Source organism: Rattus norvegicus, chromosome 3 (genome assembly GCF_036323735.1).
Source record: "Rattus norvegicus strain BN/NHsdMcwi chromosome 3, GRCr8, whole genome shotgun sequence".
NCBI lineage: Eukaryota > Metazoa > Chordata > Mammalia > Rodentia > Muridae > Rattus > Rattus norvegicus.
Window position 1 is genome coordinate 161,958,776 of NC_086021.1, and position 26,762 is coordinate 161,985,537.

The 26,762-nt window shown below is 50.5% G+C and overlaps 1 protein-coding gene and 1 long non-coding RNA gene across 5 annotated transcripts; one reads left to right on the forward strand and one right to left on the reverse strand.

Moving 5' to 3' along the window:
• Nucleotides 1-2,090: 2,090 nt before the first annotated feature.
• On the forward strand, nt 2,091-26,534 carry Xkr7 (XK related 7). 2 transcript variants are annotated; one of them, XM_039105068.2, is made up of 3 exons: nt 2,091-3,506; nt 23,555-23,757; nt 24,709-24,991. In XM_039105068.2, exons 1-3 carry the CDS (start codon nt 2,923-2,925, stop codon nt 24,846-24,848), a joined length of 927 nt encoding a protein of 308 aa, XP_038960996.1. In that variant the 5' UTR covers nt 2,091-2,922; the 3' UTR covers nt 24,849-24,991. The 2 variants fall into 2 exon arrangements, with proteins under 2 accessions (XP_038960996.1, NP_001012092.1); NM_001012092.1 differs by having other exon boundaries at nt 2,760-3,506; nt 24,767-26,534.
• On the reverse strand, nt 19,952-23,707 carry LOC108350503 (uncharacterized). 3 transcript variants are annotated; one of them, XR_005502968.2, is made up of 3 exons: nt 23,574-23,707; nt 20,375-23,207; nt 19,952-20,108 (listed from the first exon to the last, which is right to left on the reverse strand). It is a non-coding gene; the product is annotated as an uncharacterized LOC108350503 (long non-coding RNA). The 3 variants fall into 3 exon arrangements; XR_005502969.2 differs by having other exon boundaries at nt 19,958-22,912; nt 23,015-23,207; XR_001837326.2 differs by having other exon boundaries at nt 19,958-20,528; nt 22,754-23,207.
• Nucleotides 26,535-26,762: the final 228 nt, after the last annotated feature.

The window sequence follows — 26,762 nt, forward strand, 5'->3', positions numbered from 1 at the left end:
TGCCTCTGCTGAGTAAGTCACCTTTATAACTGGGGAGAAAAAGGTCACTGTGTCTCTGAGTTCGTAGTTCACTCACTCATTAACTTGTCCAATGTTCTGGAGCCCAGGGTTAAATTTGCTTGTTTCCTTATTTTTGATACAGGATCATCCTATGTAGCTCAGATTGATCTGCTGCTCACTATGAACCTCAGAATAGATTTGGATTCACATCAATTCTCTTGCCTTTGCCTCTACTCCTTACACTAAGATCACAGGTGCTTGTCACAATGTCTGGGTCTCATTGGATGTTGTCTGTCTGTTTTTCATTCTTATTTTTATAAAGATTTATTTATTACATATGAGTACACTGTCGCCGTCTTCAGACACCAGAAGAGGGCATCAGATCTCATTACAGATGGTTGTGAGTCACGATTTGGTTGCTGGGATTTGAACTCAGGACCTCTGGAAGTGCTCTTAACTGCTGAGTCATCTCTCCAGCCCAATTCTTCATTATTTTTTATCTATTTTTTTGGGGGGGGGACAGGGTTTCTCTGTGTAGCCTTGGCTGCCCTGGCACTCTATAGACCAGGCTGGCCTCCAAGTATCTGTGTCTGCCTCCAAGTGCTGGGATTAAAAGCATGTGTCACCACTGCCCAGCTTTTATTTCCTTTATTTTAAAAAATTATTATCTAGAGTTATATAAGGCTATCTTCATAGTTCATAGGCTACCGACTGAATACTGACTTTCTAGCATCAAGCACTAAAAAGTTTCAGGATGAATGAAGGAAAGTAGGTGAATTTCCCTCAGGAAGATCCCAGACACCTCTAAACAGACACCCACGAGGAGATAAACTGGTGTGAAGAAGGGAAAGGCCAGGGTGCTGTGCCAGTCACAACCAGAGTACTGGGGAGACATTTCACAGAGCAGGCCTTCAGTGGGCAGTCCTTATTGAAATGTCCCATTAACAATTGTCTTCACTGTTGTCCTAGCAGGAAGGCATGGAGTATCCTCTATTTTGTTGTTCTGTGAAGTTAAGAAAAACTGAGTGGTTTACCCAAAGCCATGGAATCATGAAAGGACTATGGGTATTCAACACAGATTTTCTGGCATCAGAGTCTAAGAATGTACAACCTGATTTCTGCTACTGGATTAATTAAGCTGTTTATGGGCTATATGGAGACCTCCACTAAGGTAGGACCCAAAGGTGGGATCCTATCTTTGCCAGGCCCTTCCAGGCAAGCACCTGTGAAGGCAGTGATACAGATCACTGAGGACCGACCATAGGGTGGCAGGAGCCGACTGACTCTTCTGACCCCACTTAAGGTTCTATATGTTAGACTGGTTTCTATGTAGGAGACAAAAAAACCAAAGATGGGTCTTTCTGATTCAGACCCCAGCCTGCTGTCAGTCTAAACATTGGCTGCTGGCCTCAAATCCAGCTTGGAAAACTCTCTTAGTCCTTAACGACTGACTCCCTTCTGCCTTTAGCTTTAGGCCTCAGCTGGTACCCCAAGCATCACCGAGACCAAAGCAGTCCCTGGACACGAAAGAGAAGCCAGGCTGCAGGACAGCAGATGGCTGCTCCACCCAGCCCAGGACAGCTGTCTCCTCCTGTCTTCCCTGTCACTCTGAGGCAGGGTGGTCCTTCCACCTCACTTCCTCCCCTCCTCCCTCTTCTTCATTCCCTTGAGCTTCCAAAGTCTATTCAAGAGCCAGGTTTGAATTCGTTTCTAACACTTACTACATAATCTTAATTAAGCCGCTAAACGTATTCCTATGACTCTGTTTCCTCATCTATAAAATGGGCGAAACAATATAGACCACATAAATTGTGAGTCTGAAATAACTAGTGATTCCTCCTTGCTTAGAATAATGACAAAGAAACGGTTCGATGTCCTAGGATATGACACCAAGCCAAAGTGGGAGGTTGGGAGGAAGTACTCAGGCACATGAGAGACCTCTACCTCTTCTCATGGACTGTGTTTATGACGTCCCTCTGGTCTCTGCAGTTCCAGGCTGTTGCTTTGTGATCCCTGCTCCACTTCGGCTGTCAAGTCATCTTGCTAAAACCTGACCTAGCCACATAACTCCTCAAGACACTCTGCAGCAGGTGCGCCCCCCCCCACCCCGTTGCCACCTTCTGGGCCTTCACGGTCCTATCCACCAGAAATCGCCAGTTCTATCGTTCTGCACCTCCACCTCCCTTCCGGACACCCTAGAAAATGTGGCCTCCAGGGGTGGTGGGAGTAGCTGTTTGCACTTGCTCTTTCCTCCCCAAGGGGTTCCCTCCCATCTCTTTCCTCTGCCTTCCCTAATCGGGCTAGTGGCCAGATGAACGCGGTTCCTGAAAGAAGACCGCAACTCAGAACTGCAGTTTCTCAGCTTGAAAAAAGACAATGAGAAAAGAGATCTCTCAAGATCAAAGGAGGGGATGAAACAATAAGTGAACACGGGGGAACTAGGAAGTGGCGTTGGAAGGAGTGACTGCTAACGGGTTATGGCAGGTGCCCAAGCAGCTGCCCCAACCTCTGTCCTTTTATTCTCAGACTCCCACCCTCCTGGGACATTGAAAGACCCAAACCACCGGAGGTACCGCAGGAGATCAATGGAAAAGGAGAGGATAGGGCGGGGGCAATCAAAGGGGGAGGCCAGAGGCAGAAAGCATGTGGTTGGGCCCCACGCCTCCGAGGAAGCCATGCGAGGGTGACCTGGGATGCTCTCCCCTCCCCGGCCCCCTCCCTTCCCAGGGGGCGGCCCACATCCAGGCCGGAGCCCGGGCGGGGCGGCGCCCGCAAGGATGAATAATTGAGGTAGAGGGGAGGAGGAAGAGGAGCGGCGGAGGAAGAGCGGGAGGCGGGAGCCGCCCGCGCAGGGTCCTCCCCACTCTGCACCCCACCCGCTCCGCCGCCCGGAAGTCGCTCCCCGCCTCCTGCTCCGCCAACATGGCCGCGAAGTCGGATGGAGCGGCGGCCGTGGCCGGCCCGGGGCCGGAGGGGCCGGCGGGAGCAGATCGGGGCGGGGCGGGAGGGCGCGGGGAGGTTGCGGCGGGGATCGCGGGTCCGGGACCGGTGGAGGCGGGGTGCCCGGGGCCACGCTACGAGCTGCGGGACTGCTGCTGGGTGCTGTGCGCGCTGCTCGTGTTCTTCTCCGACGGCGCCACCGACCTGTGGCTGGCGGCCTCCTACTACCTGCAGGGTCAGAGCACCTACTTCGGCCTCACCTTGCTCTTCGTGCTGCTGCCCTCACTGGTCGTGCAGCTGCTCAGCTTCCGCTGGTTCGTCTACGACTACTCGGAGCCCACAGGGACCCCGGGACCCGCCGTCAGCACCAAGGACAGCGACATAGTCGGAGCCGCCATCAGCACCAAGGACAGTGCTGTCGCCTTCCGGACCAAAGAAGGTAGCCCCGAGCTGGTTCCCCGGCCCGCACCATCTTCGGCCGGCGCTTACCGCCGCCGCTGCTGCCGCCTCTGCGTCTGGCTACTGCAGACCCTCGTTCACCTCCTGCAACTCGGCCAGGTCTGGAGGTAGGAAAAGAGCAGGTGAAGGAAGCTTGAGTCCCGGGAGTGGGATTCTGCCCCAGATCTGCTCTGACCTTTCTAGCCCGCCCTGCTCCTGTCCTGATCCTCACCCCGACCCACACTCCATTGCAGCTCTGATTTCTTCTCAGTCAGCTCCTCACCTCTGCCAAACTCTGTCGGACCCCAGATCCATAGCTTTGATCTGGCTAATGGGGCAAGATCGGGTCAGAGATCCTGAGTGCTGTGTGAGCAAAGAGTAGTCAGGGAGCATGGGGACAAGTGTTACTTGAAATAGGACGGCAGGGATCCTTCCAGTCCTGACCCTTCCTCCATCCAGGTCCTGGTACCAAGCCTCGACTTAGGAAATCACTCTGAAGTCCTCTCTACCGCTCACAGGTACTCAGTTCTGAACTGCAGCCCACCCCAACATCCTGGGAAAGGCAGCTAAATGACTATCCCGCCCAAACTTCCTGGTTTTGTAGAGAAAGGGCCTGAGGTGAACCCAGTTCAGCACTCGTTGGCTCCTACTTCCTAAGGAGCTCCACAGTGCCCTCCCATCCCCCCAAAGGGACCAAGGAGATTTCGAATCTTGACTTTGACATTAGATGGCTACTGGCTGCCCCTTAGTCCTCAGACCGGAAAACAAACGCTGGGGCTTCATTCAAACTGTTCACTTCCAGGCTTCATCCTTTGCCAGCAAGTAGGGTGCCTGCTGGGCTGAGTTAATTGGAGAGAGGGGGGATTCTAAACCACAGCTCCTCTCAAATCAGAATCACTCTAGCTCCTTGGGCTGTACTCTGCAATGACAAAATGGGTTGGCTTACTGTGTGTTCTTAGGCACACCTCCTCCTCCTTTCAAGTCTGTTTCCTCACCTGCGAAATGAGGGGAATCTCTACTCTTCCCATCTTGCTGGCTTACTGCTTTTTAACCTGTTGGGATGATCAGGCAAGAGGAGGTCTGTGTGGGGACTCTGGAGGCTGGAGCATGTTTTGGGAATGTCAGGGATGACTGTGATTATAACGGAGGTGTGGAAAGCGAGGGGAAAGCCACTCTTCAGATATGGAAGGGGATTATTTACTCCGTTGCATCTTCATGTACTCTGCCTAAGTCAGAAGACATTGTTCTGAGTTGAGCATTGGAAACTGGACCCCTGGTGTTTGCCCCAGCTGCTCACTTGCTGGGTGTCACTCTTCTTCCGTGGTTGGTTCTCTCTCTGCCTTAGTTTCCTCCTCTTCCCTAGCCAAGATGATGTGTATTCCCCTTCTCTTACCCCGGAGTAGGGGAAAGGGGAAAACACTCTTCATGGTCTTATTATTATTAGCTTGACACGCAAAAATATTCATGTCTACATCCAGGAACTAATCTGCATTTATCATTCTGTGCCCAAGTGGACAGATGGTGAGTTATTTTTAGATTCTGAAATGGTAACTTCCTATTCTGGGTAGCCAAAGCTTCACCCCCCTTTCCCTTTAGCCTAAAGTGGGCCAGCTGCCCCACAACTCACAGGCTACCCTCCTCCCCATTCAGAACCCACAGACGTGAGGCTAATAGTAATCTTTCTTGAACAGAAACTGAGTTTCCCTCCAATAGGGAGAAGGACCGACCATAGATGGGTATGGTGGGGGAGTGGCTGGGAATGGCTGAGGGTCCACTGAACTCCATGGTTCTGAATGTAAAAGACCGCTCTCTGATATTTCCACTGTTCTACACTGGGAAAGTGAGAGTGGAGATGAGCTGACTTGGAAGGGAGAACAATCAAATGCAAGTGGGGGGAAGCCTAACTTGAGGAGCCTAACTTGGGGAAGCCATTTGTGTCCATTGCATAGTATTTTTAAACTCAGAATCTCTCAGGAAGGGGAAGAAATTGCCTGTAATAGTATCAGGCCCGTAAAAATCTTAGAGTTTGCATGGTCCTAGTTTTTGAATTGATCACATTTTTTAAAAAAGCATTATTCTTAGGCACTTGAACCCTAATTTACAATGCTATTGTAATTATTTTATTAAGCGCTCGGTTTCTGCTGAGCCTACTGGTTGCCCTTTTTAACCTTCATTCTCTCCTGTGTCTTCTCTTAATAATTCTACCTTGTGGTTAGTATTATAATTTTCACTTGGCAGATGAGGGGAAGGGAGGCTGAGAGAGGGGGCACCCTTGCCCAAGGTCACATAGTGATCAACTGGGAGCTTTGGAACTCAAGATTCTGCATCTTCAAAACCCAAATTCAATTTATCCACCTTGCAATTCTGCCACCAAAGTGTTCCCCAAAGCTTGAAGAATTATGAGTCTGAGATTGTGAGATTACACGATGATAGGAAGTCCGGCTTCTGTTGCGTGGAGATAAGAATGTGGAAAGAGGGGGAGGCAGAGGAACGGCGTAGGTAGCGATGAGGAAACTGTGTACTGTGGGGAAATGCTGGGTTTGGGGAGGGTGTACATTCAGAGGACTTACATTTTCATCTCGGTTGGGGAGTGACCTTGGGCCAGGCTCTTTCCGTTTTGGAGCCTCAGTTTCCCTGTGTGTGAAATGCCATAATTGGATGCTGTGCTCCTAAGACTCGATATCGTTCTCAGGATCCATAATGATGTGGTACAGTTCCGTGTGACCACCTGCTGCCCAGAACAGCTTAAGGTCATCAAGGTCAATTCGGGGTCCTTCCCCAATACCCTTTCTATGTCTAGGTTGTAATACTGTATCCTCTGCCTCCTAACACCTGCCCTTTGGACGGGCTCTGAAATGAGTTGGTCACCTGCTGGGTACTTTGTTCCACGCATGAGGCTGGGGTCTACAGAGAGCTAGAAAGCAATTACTGCCAGCTTGACTGCTCAGTAAATTCAGACTCTGCAGTCAATTAGGAGAGATCTCATAGAGATGGCTATAGGGAATGGGATGTGCACAGCAGGCCACATTAACCCAGCTACAGTTCTGACTCTGGGTCTGCTCTCACTAAATACTGCGGACCCTTGTCCCACAAGCTTTGGATTCTTAAACTGCCAGGGGCCTGGATAAATAGGAATATTCAGAGGAAGTAGAGAGAAGCCATGCAGTCTGGCATGCCTAGAAATTAAGTGATGTTGGCACAAGACATTGGCATACCACATGAGGTGTTCCAGAAGATGTTCTGAGAGGTGAGACTGGGGCAACCAGAGAAAACTGAGTCCTCTGGGGTAACGCCTGAGAGAATGCTGATCATTCTCCTCCTGATCCCACACCCTAGTTCTGAATTTTATTCATAAAGTTAATTTCAACTTTTCAGGACTGTACAGTGCCTTCAAAAAGCCAGAAAGGGTTCTTGGGGTGTCAGACAAGGGGGGTGTTATAGAATACAAGTGTCCTAGACAAGATGAAGATACCATCTGGTCACTCTCTAATAATGCCATGAGAAATCATGGTTTCAACATTGCCAGGTCTTGACTTTTCAAGGGCAATGGGAAATTGAACTACTAAGATTCTTTAAAAAAAAATGTGTCAGTGAGGACCAATGAGATGGCTCTGAGTGAATAAAGGTGTCCCCACCAAGCCTGCCTGACAACCCGAGTTCACTCTCCAGGACACACGTGGTAGAAGGAGAGACTGACTCCAACAAGTTGTTCTCTGACCTCTGTACACCTGTGCAGCAGCACACACATGCACACTCAACCATACACTCACACACACTTAAAAAAAATAGCATCAGCCAAAGGAAACACTGGGGCAGGGTGTTCTTTATACAACCCTGGGCAAACACTTACAAGAGATATAAGGTCCTTTAGTCAAAACATAAAAGGAAGGAGCTCATAGACACCACACGCCTGCCATGTTGTAGCGAGGGCTGTGTGAGAGGTTCCAGGCACCTTGTATTAAAACCTTCCCTCGGCAGTTAGTGATAGCATTTATTCATCAGACAAGGAAGCAAAACTCAGAGAGGTCAAGGAACTTGATTGAGGTTACAGGAGGTAAGTAGGGGGAGGGAGGCTGCTACCCAGCTTTGTCTAGTCTCAGACCCAGCTCCACCCCTCACATGGCATTGGGGATCCTAAGAAAATGCCTTGAAGCAGTAACAGACTGCGTCCCTGGAAGAGCAGCAAACAGATCCTTTGGTGAGGCATGAATCCGGCTGTGGCCTGGACACCAGCCTGCCCTTAACCACCTCCCACCCCAGCCCTCTGAGCCTTTAAGCCATCGAGGGCTGTTAAGCCAATTAAAGTCCCAACTCTGCCTTCTCTGATCCTGTGGGCAGCAAAGCAGTAAGCCATGAATCCTGCTCTCCCTAATCTTGAACTCGTGGGCCCCAGCTTTGCCCAGATAAGCATGGTTTCCTAAGCCAATTAGTGGAGGAGACCTGGCATGGGATTCCTCCCCGGCTGTCAGAGTCTGAGCACCCTGAGGTGGGGAGGAGGAGGAGGTGGCAGTGAGCTTCCGGGGCCTCCCTCATACAGTAAGTCCTGCTGCACTGTCACTGCCTGTGTGTGCCAGCGAGTCCTACACTCCAGAGAACTGCAGTGAGTCAGTGCAGCCGAGAAATCAAGCTCTTGGTCCCTTCTGGGGAGCTCGATCTTTGGTGTAGTGTGAATTGTGTGAACTCTTCATTCAGGGGCTTCATTCAAATCCTGCACCCCTTGCTCTCTCAAGCCACCTAATCCCCATGCCTTCCAAAGGGGAGAGCATAATTGCACCTACCTGCTTCTTGTGCTGCTTTGGGTTTAATGAGGTAACACATACCATGGACTTAGCAAGGGCTCCCATCATTTAAGTATTCAAAACCTGGTGGCAGAACAAGGGGGACATTTTGGTAGGTAGAGGATGCCTCGAAGCCTGATGACCTGAGATCAATCCAAGGGACTCACATGGTAGAAAGAGGGAACCTGTGAGTTTCACATGTGAGCCGTGGCATGCATACACCACCCCTACACAGGTGCACACAAAATACATTAATTTAAATGTAATTTAAAAAAAGAACTGGTAGGGGCTAGCACCACCGGTGTCCTGTGAATAGTTGCCAATAATGAGAGGGGGCTGTGAGCCACAGTGGCGTGTCACTCATAGATTTAATCTGCAGTTACTTGTTCTGCAGATATTTATGGAGCACCTGCTGTATACCCACAACTGTTTTAAGTACCAAAGATAAAGAAACGATTAACATGGCAGTGTGGACGGCAGTGGGTCACACGGTGGTATATGCTATGTGAGAGGATGAAGTAGGGCTGGGTAGATGGTTCAGTGAAGTTGCACAGGCCTGAGGAGCTGAGCTCTGATACCTGGTACCCACAGAAAAAGCTGCATGTGCCTGTAACCCAAGTGCTGGCTGAGGGATGGAGACAGGAGGATGGCTGGGACTTGTTGGCTGATAGTGCCCCCCTGCCCCCCGCATTCAGTAAAAGGCTGTGTCTCAAGGGAATATGGCAGAGAGTGAGACAAAAGGATACCCTTCGGTGATCTCCGTGTGCACACCTGCACATGCGCACAGGTACATACACCACACATACAAAGCTGAAACAGAGCAAGGAGTTAGTGAGTAGCAGAGTAGATGACTTGGGGAGGACAGCCTCACTACAGAGGTGGCACATGGGTGATGGCTGGGCTAGTGAGTGAGGGGCTTGTGGGTCATGCCCACAACCCACCCTCTAGAATCAGCAATAGCCTTGCATCTTCCTCTCTCTGTGACTTTGAGCAAAGGTCATAACTTAACCTGGGTCTGGATAACAATAGCACCATCACGTGGCTTGGGGTGTCTCGAGCTAAACAATATAGGTACCGTGTTCAGCAGACACCTGATGGTAATTGGTCCTTGCTATTTACATATGTGTGTAATGTCCGTCCCAAGTCACAGTCTTTCCAAACGGTTCTCCGTCCTCTCTCCATCATTTCCACCCGGGTACCCACTTCTCTTGTGTTGGTTATGAGTCTAGGATTTTGAATCATCACACCCACATCTGAAACATGTTTACAATCGCTTGGACTTGGCTACGGCCCCTTCACAAATGTTCCTCCCTGTGCCGACTTGGCAGGGTTGTTTCATTGTGGCCTCCCCACCCTCCTCCGGGGAGACCCTCCCCAACTCGTTCTGCTCTCCGCCCTTCCTTCCCCTGTTGTCTGGGCAGCCACCAGAGCCACTCCTAACAGACACAGAGGCTGCACTTAGGCCCTGTCCTCTGATCTATAAAGACCACACAGGCGAAAAGCCCTGGGGAGCCAGGGGGAGGGAGGGCTGCAAGGAAATGGCTTTGAACCCCAGCAGCTGGGGCAAAGGTCCCTGGGGAAAGGAGGAAGTGGTTTGAGGCCTACTATGGTCTTTCCTATTAGCCATCCTGCCTTTGTGAAGGTGTTCAAATTCTTGCACCTGGAAATGCTATGGGCTTCCTCTGCCCTGTCCCTCCCTCCCCACCCCTCCCTACCCACAACTAGAAGAAAGTGGAATTCATAGATCTGATACTCAGGAGCCCAGGGACGTCCCTGGCTCCCCTCCCCACATCCTGCCTCAGAGCACTTGGCCCTCCTGATGCCTAGGGCTGCTTCCTCCCTCTGCACCCTCTCTCACTCCCCACCAGGGAACCTACACTCCTTTATCCTGGCTGTTCTTGTGTCAACTTAACACAAGCTAGAGTCATCAGAGGGGAAGGACCCTCAACTGAGGAAATGCCTCCATGAGATCCAGCTATAAGGCATTTTCTTAACCATGATCAATGGAGGAGGGCCCAGCCCATTGTGGGTGGTGCTGTCCCTGAGCTGGTGGTCCTGGGTTCTAAAGGAAGCCGACTGAGCAAGCCATGGGGATCAAGCCAGTGACTGGCACCCTTCCATGGCCTCTGCATCAGCTTCTGCCTCCAGTCCCTGCCCTGTGTGAGTTCCTGTCCTGACTTCCTTTGGTAACATGGAATATGGATATAGAAGTGTAAGCGGAATAACCCTCCCCCCCAAACTCTTTGGCCATGGCCTTGCAGCAATAGAAACCCTAACTAAGTCCCTTTAAGGGACTTCCACGTTGCCTCTTTCTGAAAGCTTTCCCTGAACAAACCCAAAACCACCCTCAGCCCCTCACACCATCTTTTGCTTATTCAACTGGGCAAAAATCATCTTTATATTTTCCTAAAGTGAAATTTTCTTGGCAGCATTGTTTATGGGAGAGTTATATATTCCAGCCACCCAGTCGCATCTCATCAAGAAGGGATATGATTAAGGGAGATTTCCACTTGCTAATTAGATTTTGAGTCTGTTTATGTTTTGAGACAAGGTCTTTCTGATGAACACTAAGTTGCCTCAGATGACCTTGAACTTCTAATTCCTTCGGAGCTGGGACTGCACGACATGTCACTGCATCCCGATTTATGTGGTGCTGGGTATGGATGGAGTCTAGGACTTAGGCTGTGGAGGTACACACTCTGTGATCTGAGCTATATCCCCAGCCTATAATTAGGTATTTCTTGCATTGTTTGAAGATATTACTTCTGGACATAATTGATTACACCCATGTGGGTTGGAAAACTCAGTTATTTTGATGGGTGCGGTGGCACCTGCCTCTGTAATTCCAACACTTGGGAGACAGGTTCAAGGCCAACCTGGTTTACATAGTCAGCTAGGTTATAGAGTTAGACCCTATCTTAAAAAATTGAATATTACTAAAAATTAGAGTCATCGCTTATTAAGACTTAGATTAAATCATTGCCTCTGTGACAGTCAGGATGAAGAACAAGGGCCTGCAGAACCCAAAACCCTATTTCACCACCTACACGTTTTTCAATGAAGCCACTCGACCTCTCTAAACCTTGGCTTCTTCTCATCTTTGAGGAAGGGATAACAGTCCCTGTGTGTAGGCATATTAGCCATGTGTGCAGGCATACTGAATGAATACATAGAACATGTTTTACATATTATTAAGCATTATTCAGCACATAGCAGTGCTCCCTGTTAGCTAGCACTATTGACCCATTTTACAGATGTGAAGCTGAGTTACAGAAAGGACTAGGCTCCCGGTTACTAGCAAAGCCAGTGCTGATAATCAGGTGATCAGGCCTCCCAAGTCCACCTGTGTGTGAGTTCTAAACCATTTTGCCTTCTGCTAACTATGTGTATGCTTTGTAAAAATAATTTTTCGTTATGTGTATACATGTGGAGGGAGGTGTGCATGAGAGTGCAGCTGCCCTCAGAAGCTAGTATAGAGGTCACTTGATCCTGGCTTACTTTACGGGCAGTTGAGAGTGGTGTGATCTGAGTGCTGGGAGCTAGACTCAGATCCTCTGTAAGAGCAGCAAGTGCTTTTAACTGCTGGGCCATCTTTCCAGTTTTGAAAATATATATGTATATATATATATATATATATATATATATATATATATATATATATATATATATGTGTGTGTGTGTGTGTGTGTGTGTGTGTATTTGTGTGTCTCTGTGTCTCTGTGTGTGTGTGTAATTTTTTTGTGTGAGTGTGTGTTTGTCCCTTCATATGTGAGTGCAAGAGGGGATGTGCTATGGGCATGTGTAGAGGTCAAAGGACGACCTTGGGTAGTCAGTCCTAGCCTTGCACTTTGAGACAGGGTTTCTTGTTGCTTTGCATCTGTGCACACCAGGCTAGCTGGCCCACCGACTTCAGGGAATTCTCTTATTTCTGCTTTCTCTCACTAAAGGATTGCTGGGATTACAGGCACATACACCACTGCAACACACACACACACACACACACACACACCCACACACTTTACATGGGCTCAGGGGATTCAAATGCTGGTCTTCACACTAGCACAACAAGTGCTTTACACACTGACCATCCCCCTAACTTGGTTAAGTGTTTTCTTATAGACTGACCAATCAGGTGTTATTTTGAGAAGAAGGAAGAAAAACAACAGAAAAGCAGCTAAAATGTTTTTATTTTAATGTAAAATAAAGTACCTGCTGCCAGCATTCCAGGCTCTTCCTCAGCCGCACCCTGGGACCATCACTCACTCCTGTCAGCCCATCTGACTGGTTTCCCCACAGATCACAAGCCTGGGGAGGCCTGGCTGTGTCCCTGTTACCTTTGGTGGCCTTGCACTCAGCCAGCTCTTGGATGGGGAGCCGGCTGGAACAGGTTTTGGTTTCAAGCTGTAGTATCAGAGCTGGCAGTGCAAAGCCTGCAGTCTGGGCACAGCAGTGAGGTTTGCTAAGACTCCAGCCTCAGCCTCCAGTTGCCAGTGGGCTGAGGGGAAAGTTCAACGTGAAAACCAGAGTCCAGTTCCCCAGAGGAAAAAGGCATAGCTGACTTAGGACACAGAAGAAGTAAAACTCCTTGTGTGAAGTGGGTGCTTACTAATGTGGATGAACCTTTGAGGTCGGAGTCCTGGGTGAGTCATTTCCTGTCTATAAAGTTTAGGTGAGGGACTGAGGGTTTCGGTCTGAGTTTTCCCAGGGCTCGGGAAAGAAAACGAGGAGTTCGGATCACTCTGGATCCTGGGCAGGTCAGGATCTCTTCACCCTGGAGCTGTGTGATCCTGGGCACAGTTGCTCCATCAGCCAGAGGCTGTCTATGAGATGGGAGAGAGATGATGGCTCAGCTCTCTGGGTTCCTTTAAAGATGTCAGAACTTGTCACAGAGTACATTCTTAGAAAGCACTGAGTGTTGCTACCCTTATGGGCTAAGTCCATCCTATTGCTTAAGGAAAAGGGGATGGAATGGAACCCCGGGGGTCCTAATACTCAGTGACCCTCACCTACTGTCCCGCCAAGGAAGATCCTTGTTCTGTGGCTCCAATGTAGTGTGCACACTGAGGACCTGACGTTAAAGGGGTTGAGGGGTTTTGCATAAAGGCAAGACCACCTCACCTCAGAGCTCTCGCAGGGGCACTAATGCCTACCAGGAGAGAGGGTGAAGAGCAGGCGGCCAGAGATACTGTAAGTTGGGACTTTCCTTTTCTTCCTTTTAAAGGACACATGAGATGACTGTAACACCCTTATGGTTTAAATTCGCAGCCCTGACTTGGGGTCTTGTAATGCCAAGTCCCATGCTGCTGGACTGTCACTTTGCAGGCCACAGATTGGTGGCATTTGGGGAGACGCAGCCTGGGATGTGTTTCTTCCCCATAATCTCGCCTACTCTCTATTGCTTTCATTTTATGTGTTTGGTTTTTAATTTTAGTTCACCTGGTTTTTGTGGCGCTGGGATCAAATCCAGTCCCTCACACAGGTCAGGTGAATGTTCCACCTCGGAGCTCCATCCCTGCTGTCCCCTACTCTTTGAAGCAGCCTTTTAGTTTTTAGCACATTAAATTCCAAACATATAGGAGCAGAATGACTAGGCTGACGAACTCCACAGTGTATCATTAATGTCGTGCATTCCCGGCGAGCCCGGTTCTGTAGAGTTTCGTAGCCTGCTGTCCGATGACCCTGTGGGCTCAGCAGAGTTCTGGGTCTGCACTGTCCAATGTGGCAGCCCTCAGCCACCAACAGCTATTGAGCCCTTGGGATGGGAGCAGAGGGATGGATGGACGTGTTTTTAAGTAAATTTAATTTCTCTAAATTTATTTTTATGTGTATGAGTGTTTTGCCTGTAGGTACATATGTGTACCGTGTGCAGGTGTGTATGTGCATGTGTATATGGGTCAGAGAGCACTCTCCAGGCTCATTTCTCAGGGGCCTGTTTGAGACAGGAGTCTCTCATTGGCCTGGAACTGCACCAAGAAAACCAGACTAGGTGGCTAGTGAACGTCCAGGGATCAACCCATCTTGGATTCCCAGTTTGCTGTCATCACTGGGCTTGTGTGTTCCCCAAAGCCTGGTTTGTGGGGGGTTTTTCTAATGTATAGGAGTGTTTTACATGCATGTATGTTTATGCACCATGTGTGCCTGGTGCCTGTGGAGGTGAGAAGGGAGCGTCGGCTTCCCTGGACCTGGAGTTACAGATGGTTGTGAGCCACCGTATAGGTGTTGGGAACCAAGGCCAGGTCCTCTGCAAGAGCAACAAGTGCTCGTAACTGCCAAGCATGTGGTGCATATAAACTCATGAGAGCACAGAAGGGTTTTCCTTGTAACATCGTCTGATATCTCATTAACTAGTCACCATCATTCCCAACGTGGGACTTACCTTTTTGGTTAATGTCCTAATTTCTGGGTGGGCTTGAAAATGTTAGAAGGGGAAACAAAATGGAGCCTCTGTCGTTGAACTGTATCCTCTCCTAGGATGTGGGTGGTCGGAGCTGAAGCAGGCTTCCTCTTTAGATAGAGTGTGCCTCTACACACACACACACACACACACACACACACACACACACACACACCCCGCAAATGAGATCAGTCTACTTCTGGAATTTCCGTGAGACCACAAACAGCCAGATGTGATTCTTTCTGTCTGCGTTAGTTTCCAGATACCTTCAAATGTCACCAGGAGATTGGAATGAAGGCCCCTCCCCACTGTCTCTGAACATCCTAGCTCCACCCAGAGGCGGGGGACAGGATGGGGCATGGGTTTGGGGGGAGAGCAAAAAAGGACCTTCAGAACCTTCAGAGCACAGGGCTCTAAGCTTTAGTCTCTCTTGCACATCACCAACCCATAACATAGCTGGCAAAGCTGAGGCCCAGAGAAAGGAGGGATGTGAGAAGCCTGGTCCCAAAAATGTTACCCCAGAGTAGCTTTTCTGTTTTTCCACTGAGCAAGAATAGAGCCTCTGGCTGGGGGGTGGTGAGAGAGGGTGGGGTGGGAGAAAGTCACAGGTTTGTAGCTAAGGCCTAAACTCAGTGGCCGGAAGTGTTTGGCCTGGTGCCAGTGAAGAAGAGGGGCTGTGGCTCTCCAGGGGCTGTGAAGGAGAAGGGAGACAGCCTGGCTCCCAGCACCACATGAGATGGGAGCCAAACGTGTAAAATCACATTCTTTACTGACATTTAGGATTCTTTTGGCTGCCAACCCCAGGAAGGGCCTATTTTCGCATCCGTGCAGGAGTGCTCAGAATTGAGGCATAAACCAAGAGAAGGGGACGATGAGGTCATTCTTCCTGGGCTCTCCAGCAAACCCCACAGGTGGGGCCTGGGTTCCTCCACTCAGCTTGATCCTCTCGCTGGCGACATTGAGGCACCTCTCCGTGTCCTGAGACACAGCTCTGTTGCTGTCCGGATGTTGGAGTTGGAAGAGTACCTCTTCCAAATGACTGGTAACTGTCTCCTTCGTTGACAAAAGCCCATCCTTTTCCTGAACGGGCAGCAGACCTACCCTCCACTCTTGTCACCATGAGGTTCTCCACAGCTGTCACCTCTAAAACCTTCCTCTTTAGAACCTTCCTGGGTCATGAGATAAAGACCTTTGCTCAAGTTGTTTCCTCTACAAAACCTCCCCTCCTCCCCTGTCCACCTGCTTAGCTTCTGCACCTACTTCAGATCGCTCGGCAATCACAACTCCCAGAGAATCCTCCCTGTCTGTAGAACCTTCTCCACTCCCACTGGTATTCTCTATGCTGCAGCACAAAACCCATGACTGGAGCCTAGGGAACATGGTCTCTTCGAATTTACACAATGATTTAATCAGTGTCCAGGCCTTCATTATTAAAAAATATTCCTACAAATGGGTTGGAAGAACCCCACCCGTGTCCACCATAGTTCTTGGCACACAAAGGGTACTCAGCAGTGTTTGGGAAATAAATGTCAAGTGGAGCTAAGAAGATAGTTCAAGGACAGAGCACATGCTTAGCACGTTCAGGGCCCTGAGCTCAAGCCCCCAACACCCACCCCACACGCACATCAAATGAACTTTTTCTTTGATGATATCCAGTCTCTTCATCAGAAGATGGGCTCCCAGTCACAGAAGTCACGTGATTTTAGCAAGGTCCAAAACAGAATATAGTGGACGAATGGCAGTTACTGTCTGCCGTGGGTGGAGAACCCCTAGAAAAGAAACTGCCCATTGAACTCGCCTAGCCAGACAGATCTTCTCTGGCCCTCTGTTCTTAGGGACAGCTTTAGTGGGAAACTCAACTTGGCCAGAAACTACCAACCTCTTTCAGTTAGCAATTCTGGCTTTTTGTTTTGTTTTGAAACAAGAGTCTCACTGAGTAGCCCAGACCAACTTGGAAGTTATTATGTAGCACAGGCTGGTGTTGGATTCACAGGAACCCTTCCGACTCAGCTTACTTGTTTTGTAGTTTGAGATAGGGTCTAACCTTTGCTGGCCTCAGACCAGCAATCCTCCTGCTTCAGCTCCCCATGGACAGGCTTACAGGCAAATATGATCGTGCCTAGCTAGAAAGTACCAGGTTTCTTCCCTGACAAAGCCCCTGAGCAGCATCCTTCAAGATGCCTTGCTTATGTGTCTGCTTGTACCACATTACCACTTTTTTGATTCCCCAGTTGTGCCGGAAGGTTGGTGCTTAATGTGAGTTGATATCATTATCGGCAGGCCCTGCACACTGTCTGTCATCCTGCAGATGTGAAGGACTTGGAGGATGGGAGGCCCATTGCCTCCCAGCCCCACCCTCAGCCAGCAGATGTCACAGGGCAAGACAGGGGTCTTTAGCAGGCCTGCAGGCTGCTTCCCCGATGGAGCAAGCAGAGCGGAGGAGCCTCTGGAAGCTGTTGTGGTTTTGGCCCAGAGCCCTGAGGGGGAGTGGTGAGGGGAGAGAACACAGGCTCAGAAACTCGGAGACCGACAGATGGAGGAGCTGAGGATGTGAGAGACACAGACAGACAGGAGAAGAACCCAGAGTCAGGAAGAAGAAAATCAAGCAGGAGAGAACGGCTGGAAAACGGGCAGTCATGCCGAGCCATGAGCTGAGCAGCAGGCCAGCAGATGGACCACTGAAGGACTGGAAACCCCAGGCAGAGAGACCCACAGAAGGGGAAAAAACACTGTATCCAGAACGTAGGTTAGGCTGTCAGAGGAATGTAGCATCTGAAGAACAGGATGGTACAGCATAGACAGGTGTGATGGTGCAGCGTCCCAGAAAGAGACCCTCGGATTGACTGACCATGGTAAATGGATAGAAATGACCGATGTTCAAGGGGAGGCACCACTAACAGACAATGATCTGAGGTCTGAGGCCACGTTTGCCTGTCTGAATGGAGACAAAAATCAATGACAGGAACTTTACCTCACAGGAGAGAGATGGGTAAGCCGAGGACTGAACTCAAGTTTCTCAGGGACAGTGACGCACCTCCTTGTCTCCATTAAAGCAAATCCCTTGGGCTCTAGAAGATGCTGGGCCACAGGAGTGACCGGATAGGGGAAGAAGAGTGAATTCTGTCCACTTACTGGTTCTGCTGCCTGCTCATGGAGGTTGTAGGGTCTTGAGGAAGCCATGGATCCAGAGCAGGTGGATTCCAGTACTAACTGTTGGCCTCCACTTCTCAGGCCAGGCCTTTTTTGCTCTCAGCCCCACCTGTTTATGCTTATTGGCTCCTCAGCTTTCTCTTCTAGAGCACGCTTCTTCTCTTAGCATCAGACAGTGAGCTGGAGGCTGGCGAGATGGCTCAGAAGTCAAAGACACTTATTACCAGGCCTAACCACTTGATTTTGATTCCTGGGTCTCACATGTGAGAAGGAAAGAGCTGACTCCCACAGGATGTCCCCCAACCTCCACACATGGCCCACACATGCCTACACACACACACACACACACACACACACACACACACACACACACACACACCAAGAAATGAAATAATATCTTGATTGGTTTAGAGACAGGAAGTCAGAAATGACACAACAAGATTCACATCGGCAATCCTAACTCTTGGGAAGATAAAGCAGGAGCAATCTCATAAATTTGAGGCCATTCTAGATTATTTAGTAGATTCTAGGCCAACCAGAGTCGTATAGCAAGACCCTATCTCAAAAATTTTTAAAAAAAAAAAAGAAGACTAGGAACCAGAAATTCAATGTCATTAGATATCTCTATACCCTTGTAAAGTGAGGACGCAAGCTACAGTGGCCTGTAGGTTAAGGGTACTGGCTGCAGAGTCTGGGCTTCAGGCCACTGACATCTGACAATCATAAAGGGGCACCAGGGAAGACTTCCTGGAGGAAGAACAACAGAATGAATACACGGAGTGGAGTTCTGGGAGGTGTTCTGGCTTTGTGTGGACTGAGACAGAGAAGCCCAGAGCCTGCAAAGACCAGGAAGGAAACACACACAAGACTTCTTTATCAGTTCATTCAACATTTATACTTGCCTTCTACCTGTGCAAAAGCAGAGGGCACTCTGGTGACCGTTACAAACGAGGCCCCTGCCCCGTGGAGCACCAGTGACAGAATAGAGAGAAAAGGTCTAGGAGCTGAAGACCAACCTCAGCTGGCAGAATGCTTGCACGGCATCCACAAAGCCCTGGGATTGATCCCAGCCCTTCATAAACAGGATGTGGTGTCTCACACCTGCAATCCCAGCACTCAGGAGATGAAGGCTAGAGGACCAGAGGGAAGGCAGGAATACGATGGACTAGAATGAACCTTGGGGGTGGTAGGCGCAATGTGGGATGGGTGGCCTCTAAGAATGTGTGAGGGAGCTGATGAGTAGCTAGGCAGAGCAGGATCTGGGGAAGGGTGTTCCAGGCTTGAGCACACAGCAAGTGCAGGAGTCCTGAGACTGGAACGAGTCTGGCAGGGAACTCCTGCTGCAGCTGGGGTGCGGAGAACAAGCAACCCGTAGTTTGAGACACAGTGAGAAAAGGATCAGGCCAGATGGTTGGGAGCCTGCAAGCTGAGGGGAGAAGCTTGGGTCTCGTTCCAAGTGTGATAAGAGGCCTGTGTAAGGCTTCTAGAAAGTGAGTGACCAGATCTGTAAGCCTTTAAGAATTTCCCGCTGGGAAATATGGAGAATGAACTGTAGGGGGTGGGAGTGGATGGATGAGATCCACTGAGAAGGGAAGGCTGATGTGGTTGTCCTGGCAAGAGATGATGATGGGCACTTGTACCAATTGGTGGCACCCACCCTAGAGATGGCTTGGAGTGGCACTGGATGTGTTTTGAGGTGTCCTGTGTGGGTGTTCTGCCCCAACTATGGTGACATCTGCTTTTTCAACGGAATAGGATGTAGCATGCAGGGGGATTCCTGGAGGAGGTTTCAAGAGCAGTCGCTCTGTGGCCACAAGGAGTCAGAGACCCCCACCCAATACATGCTTCTCTCACTGATGCTGTGCCCACATCCCGACAGTTTGTAAGTTACCGTTATCTCTTTATCACTTGGTGCTTACAATGATGGGGGAAAAATATAAGGTCCAGGAAAGCTGAAATGACCCAAGGCCACAAAGCAGGGTCCATGGCAGGGCTGGGACACAAACTCACACAGCCATCTTACCTTGGGGATCTTCATTCTGGTGACTGTGATGCACATAGGGTACACAGCCGTGTTCCAGAGGAAGGGGAAAAGCCAGGGAAATAAGGTTGCATGTCCTAGACAGTATGGTTTTAAGACCTCAGTGGCTTAACATCAAGCATATTAAAATACAGCCACATGAAACATCAAATGTAAATTATATATAACCCAATAAAAGCAAAATTGCAAATGACTAGCTGACATCATGTTCTGTTTTGCAGACATTTAATTAAACATTTATTAACTTCAATTCTGTAGGTTTTCCCCGTGTTTTAAAGTCCATTTTCCCCACAAGCCTCCAACATCTCACGGGCCCCTGGCAGCGAGTAGTGAGCGCTGGCTGGAAGGAGCAACCACTGCTTTGGTCCTGTTGCCAAAAGGACAAGAGTGAGGCTGGGCTCAAAAGGGCTAGGCAGTGTGGTTTCTGTGCTTCTCTTACGCCCCCAAGCTCCGTGGACGGGTGGCACAAACCTCCTTTCACCCCTCCCCATCCCAGGTCTGGATGATGTGAGCCCTTTGTCTGCCATTAGCTGAAAGCTGGCAGAGGAGGGAGGAGGAGTGGGCGGGGAGGTAGCAGGAGGCCTGCCAGGTGGTGACGGATGCTGGCGGGGCTGGCGCCTCCCTCATCCTAACCTGGGCGGAAACAGATGGTCTTCTAGATTCGGAGAAACTTCCAGGGTATTGCTCTTCCCCAGCTCCCCAGGCCCCTGCACATTGGACCAGCTGGCCTCTCCCTTCTATTCGAAGTCAGAGCCTCAGGAATGAGGAGGGCAGGAGACGTGGAGGCCTAGAGTGAAGATCTGTATTCTGGGTCCCCCAGAAGCCCTGAGACCTTCCTCCCCCCTTAGCCCTCACCACTGGCCACTTCCTGGTCTGTTCTCTTCCCCCCTGGTGTACCCTTCCCTTAGCTCAACTCTGTCACCACTATCCTGGAGGACCAGCCCCAGCCTCTCCTTGGCTTTCCTCCAAGCCAGCCCTCAGAGTGTGCTTTTGAAGCTCTGAGCTGATCCTATCACCTCCAATTCTGGGATTCGGATTAAAATTTAATCTATACTGTCCAGTCTAGATTCTTTTTTTCAGGGATGGAACCCAGGGCTTTGTGCAGCTAAACATGCACTCCGCTACTGAGCAGAGCCCTAGCCTTGCAGCCTGGAACTGGTTACAGAATTTGATGAAATTCCTCAAGGTGATGAGTTATGAAAATTCTGGTCTTCCTGAGCCCCTGTCTCATTAGAAGCCTCCTGTCTAGTCCCAGTCCAGCAAACTTCAGCCCAGAAGGACATGGGCTGTCATGGCCTCTTTACTTCACATCTGCCCATTCTACTGAATCCCTCTTCTCTTACTGTCCCCAAGTGTGTGTGTGTGTGTGTGTGTGTGTGTGTGTGTGTGTGTGTGTGTGTGTGTGATTTACTTATTTGCATTTTATCTACATGGGTATATTATCTGCAAGTATGTTTGTGCACCATGGGAGTATAGTGCCCATAAAAGAAAGCACTTGATCTCCTGAAAATGAAGGAACAGACAGCCGTGAGCTCTCATGTGGGTGCTGGAATTAGAACCCAGATCGACTGGAAAAGAAGCCAGTGCTTCTAACCAATGAGCTATCTCTCCAGCTTCCCCCCCGCCACTAGTGTTTTTATTGTACTTTATTTGACTTGTTTTCATTTTTCCAGACAAAGTCTCTTTTCATAACCCAATCTGGACTTGAACTTGTGGTCCTCCAGACTCAACCTCCCACGTGTTGGGATTATAAACAACGTGTACTTAAAACTGAAATCAAAACCAGGATGGTGGTGCCTATAGGAAGGGAGGTGGGGAGTGGAGGCAGAAGGATTAGGAATTCAAGGCCTGAGCCAAGTAAGGAGTTTGAGGTCAGCCTAGACTACACGAGAATCTACCTTAAAAACAAACGAAACAAACAAAAAAATTAGCATGGTGTCACATACCTGCAATGCCAGCACTCAGAGGTGGAGGCAAGAGGACTGGGAGTTCAAAGACATCCTTAGCTACTTAGTTCTAGACCAGCCTGGGCTACCACAGATAATGTCAGAAAAGAAAGAAGGAGAGAGAGGACGGGGTGAGGGAGAAACTACTTCTTGCAGGAAAGCTTGCTCCTCTTCCTTGACAAAGCTTTTCATCTCGCTGTCATGGAAGGGTGAGATATGTAGGGACAAGAACCTAATACAGAGCTAGAATGAAGCACTCCTGCTATATGGCTGAAAGGTGCTGACTGTAGGGATCCTATGCGTGAGTCACGGGGAGAAGCAGGAGACTCAGAAAAATGGATGACACAGGGAGATGACTTACCACCACTCATCAGAAGAAACACAGCCCAGTCCTGGGCCACTCAGCAGCCAAAGGAAAAGCTTCTTTCCCCTCCTGGCTACCAGGTGTCATATTGGGAATGTGTCAGTAGCATTAATTAGGGCCAAGAGGACACCGAGTTGCATGTTCTTGGCCACATTTTGGGGAACAGAGCCCAGGACTTAGAAGACTAGTTCTGAGGAGTGAGAGCCACCAAGCTCACCCCTCTCATTACCATGGAGGCCCTACAGGGCCATGGCTCCTTCCACAGGCTGTCAGCACAACATATATATAGTTGGTCCCTTGGTTTCAGTGTCCTAGAAATGCCAGCACTTTCCCATCCCTGGTGCCTCAGTTTGAAGTTCAGGCAATAGGTCACTGGATCCGTGTTGGACACTCTCCATCTGTTTTCTGGGGAGGCCACTTTTAGAGAATCCTCTGAGGTTTGGGCAAAGAGCTAACCAGTCATATGCATCAAAGTTCTTTGGGAACTGGGGAGAGACAGGCTCTGTGGTCACGAGGGGAAACTAGACTCAGTTCCTCGAACCATGTGGGCAATACTCTTTACCATCCGTCCTCTCAGCTACTTCAGAAGGAGTGGGGACTCAAGAGAGTAAGTTAGAAGTAGAATCCGGAATGGAACTCAGACCTTAGATCCTTCCCTTCCTGCTCCAAGGTTGTTGGAGCCATTAAAGTCAACAAACTTACCAACTATGTATCCATTCATCTGTGGACATGTGGATTGAGCACCTACTGTGTGGTAAGAGCCGTGTGCAGTACTTAGCAGGTGATGTAGACGCTGGTCTGGAGCTCACAGCTGGAGGAGATGTGTGTCTAGCCAGGAAGCTCAACCTGCTGTGGCGAGGGCTGTGGCAGAAGCGGGTGGCAGCGGGGCTAAGCTGAGGGACGCTCCTAACTCCAAAACATGGTCAGTAGAAGTCTGATATTTAAAACGAAAGCAAAACTTACCCAGGTTTGGGAATGGCGTGGAAACAGGGAGCGGGTGTTCCAGGTATAAGAAACAGTAGAAGTATAAAAGCCAGATGGTGAGGGGGACCATTAAATGTCCATGGCTTGTGCCAAGCAACCATGAAGTTTGTTGGGTGAGCAGTTTCCCTGAGGCCAGGAGCAGTGAATGGGTCAGGACTCGGATCGGCACCAGCTGTGAACCATACAGGAAACCCATGAACAAATCTCTTCAAAGTTTCCAGTAAGAAGCCATGTGGTCTGTTCATCGCTACCTAGAATTGAGTTTTGGTTCCGCTGTGTGACCTTGGGCAAATGCTATGGTCTCTGACTCCCAGTTCCTTCCTCCAAACTGGAGATGAGGATAGAACTAGGCGAGACGCTAACTGGTGCACTCAGTGATCTGCAACCACACCCTGCAGAACCTATTTTACAGTCACAGTAGGTCCTGGAGGTGGGGACTTGCCCTGGCGCAGGCAGGAGGCAAAGGAAAGGAAACACGTAGTGGGAGGAGCCTAGACCTGAGTACCACCTCCCCCGCAGGTACCTGCGCGCCCTGTACCTGGGGCTGCAGAGCCGCTGGCGTGGGGAGCGGCTGCGGCGTCACTTCTACTGGCGGATGCTGTTCGAGAGCGCGGATGTGAGCATGCTACGTCTGTTGGAGACCTTCCTGCGCAGCGCTCCGCAGCTGGTGCTGCAGCTCAGTCTGCTGGTCCACCGCGGCCGAGAGCCCGAACTGCTGACTGGTGAGCCCCACCCATCACCCGCTGACCCCTGGGGATTCCCTACGCCCGACTCCCAAGGCAGAGTTGCTTGCTCTGAGTTTAGGGAAACACACTGTCCTCACCACCTTCTAGGCCTCTCCATACCTCTCCCGTCTGAGTTGTCTCTTCCAAGCTTAGGCCCCCTGAGGGAGCCCTCTACTGGCTATGTTCTACAAACCGAGTCCCAGCCTGTGCCCTCTGGGGACCCCTTGCTTTACAGACCTGTTCAATCACCATCAATTTCCAGAGAATCTATCTACCTATCCCTTCACTCGATGTCCTGGTCTCCTCCCTTGTACCAGGTACTACTGTTCACGCCAACACTGCCCCTTCTGAAACACTCCAGTCCAAGGCAGTCAGTGTCACAAAAAAACACATCACCTATCCCTAACGCACTTCCTGGTCTTCCCGCCTACACACTCCTTAACCTCAGTGTCTTGTCTTAAGTTCCATCACTAGCTCCCAGGCCCCTCGGGGACACCTTCTGCCCTCTCTCCAGCCCAGAATGCAGGGTCCCACGTGGGATTTTCCTCCTTAGTTCTGCCCAACTTTACTTGTCCCTCCAGACCTAGCCTCCCCTCCTCTAATGGTGTCCTGACTCCTCCATGACCTAATGATCCCTTCTTGATCCCCTCTTCTACTCCCAGAGTCCTGGACCCTAATTTCCCACCCTCTACCAAGACCCCTGAATCCTGGCTACACCCCACACTCGAATCCTAGACTTAATGCCTATGAAGATCAAAAATCACACCAAATCTATTTCTCTTTATGCTCCCACACCCACAGAAGTATCCAACCTGTCCCCCACCCCATCCCCGTATCCCTGCCCTTGAAGACCCCACTCCACGCCAACCCCACTTCCTCACACCTGATCCATAGACCTTCATGCCCGCTCGGAACCCAGGTCCTGACCCAGCACCTCCTCCTCCCCAGACCCCAACCTGGACCCATCCCTAACCCAGCCCATCCCACCCCTACCCTGTCTCCACAGCTCTCTCCATCTCTGCCTCCCTCGTGTCCCTGGCCTGGACACTGGCATCCTACCAGAAGGTGCTGAGAGACTCCAGAGATGACAAGCGACCTCTGTCCTACAAGGGTGCTGTGGTCCAAGTGTTGTGGCACCTGTTCACCATCGCGGCCCGAACCCTGGCCTTCGCCCTCTTCGCCAGTGTCTACAGGCTCTACTTTGGCATTTTCATTGTAGCCCACTGGTGCATCATGACCTTCTGGGTTATCCAGGGCGAGACAGACTTCTGCATGTCCAAGTGGGAGGAAATCATCTACAACATGGTGGTGGGTATCATCTACATCTTCTGCTGGTTCAACGTCAAGGAGGGCCGCAGCCGCCGCCGTGTGACCCTCTACTACTGCATCGTGCTGCTAGAGAATGCAGCGCTCACCGGCTTCTGGTACTCCAGCCGCAACTTCTCTACTGACTTCTACTCCCTCATCCTGGTCTGTGTGGTGGCCTCCAGCTTTGCATTAGGCATATTCTTCATGTGTGTCTATTACTGTCTCCTGCACCCCAATGGCCCCATGCTGGGTCCCCAGGCACCCGGCTGTATCTTCCCCGAAGCCCCAGGGCCTTGTGGTCCTCCAGCTGACGCCATCACAAGTCCGCCAAGGTCTCTGCCGAGGACTACAGGCGCTGAGCGTGATGGGGCTGCAGTGGGAGGTGAGCGAGCCGGGACCCCTACACCACCTGTCTTCCAGGTGCGACCCGGTTTGCCTCCCACGCCAGTGGCTCGCCCCTTGCGGACAGAGGGGCCTGTCATTCGGATTGACTTGCCTCGGAAAAAGTACCCAGCATGGGATGCTCATTTTATTGACCGCCGGCTCCGGAAGACCATTCTGGCACTGGAGTATTCGTCGCCTGCCACGCCCCGGTTGCAGTACCGGAGCATGGGCACCTCCCAGGAGCTGCTAGAGTATGAGACCACAGTATAGGCACAGTCTGCCTCCCAAAGGGGCAGGCAGGGCTGACCCCACATTGACCACAGTGTTGAGTCTAGACTTTTCAGGGCTACCAGGCTAAGTGGGAGTAGATCTTTGGATCCAAGAGTGGCCCCACCATTAGGATCCCTTAGGGGAGAAGGCAACCCTGTGGAGGCCCTAGGCCTCATTTTAAGCCCTGTGGCCCATTCTCTAAGTTCCCTTGGACCAGGGCACAGGGCATCAACTGGTGCTACCCCTCATGGACTGCCACACTCTCTTGGAAATGCCATCTAATGCTTGGCACAGGGGTCTTAACTCTCCCTGGCCTAGATTCATCCCACATCATCCCTGGTGGGTCCACAAGAGAGAAGGCACTGCCTGGGGCCCAAGCACCCCTCAGGGAGTGTGGGGGGAAGGGCTGCCATGTGGTGGGAGGGGACCTCAGAGAAGGATGGAGAAGGCTGTTGAGGGTGTGGGATGAGTTGGGGGGATCTCTGGACAGGGTTGGTGCAGTTCCTGTAGGAAGGGGAGCTGGCCAGGAGGAGAATTAGAGCAGAGAGTATGAGAGGGGACTTGGGGATCTGAAAGTGCATGTGTTGGCAGGATAAAGAACCCTGAGGGGTGAGGGCTGACAGCAATATGAAGGGGTACAAGTGTAGGGTGGGGTGCCTCTGCTGGGAGGTACACTTGGGAGGAGTTCTATCATGGATGAAGTCTAGTCCCCTCAGGTGAAAAGTCACAAGGTGCCATTTGTTCTAGAATGTACATATGGGATGTGCCCTCTAGATGAAGGTCATAAGCACAGCAGCTAAAATGTCCAGGGAAAGTCTGTCTGGTTCCACCATAGATGAGGCCCTATAGCCTCACTCTGGCACACTGAGAGAGGACCTGTTGGGGAGACATGTTCTAGAATACCTCTTGATAACATGTCCTATGGAGCTGCTGATCTTTTATAAGGATCAAGGACCTGGAGCCCTGATGCTCTGATGGGGAAGATTCTAGCTTCTACTGTGGGTAGTGGGAGAGGGAGGAGCATGAGTCACCTGTGACGT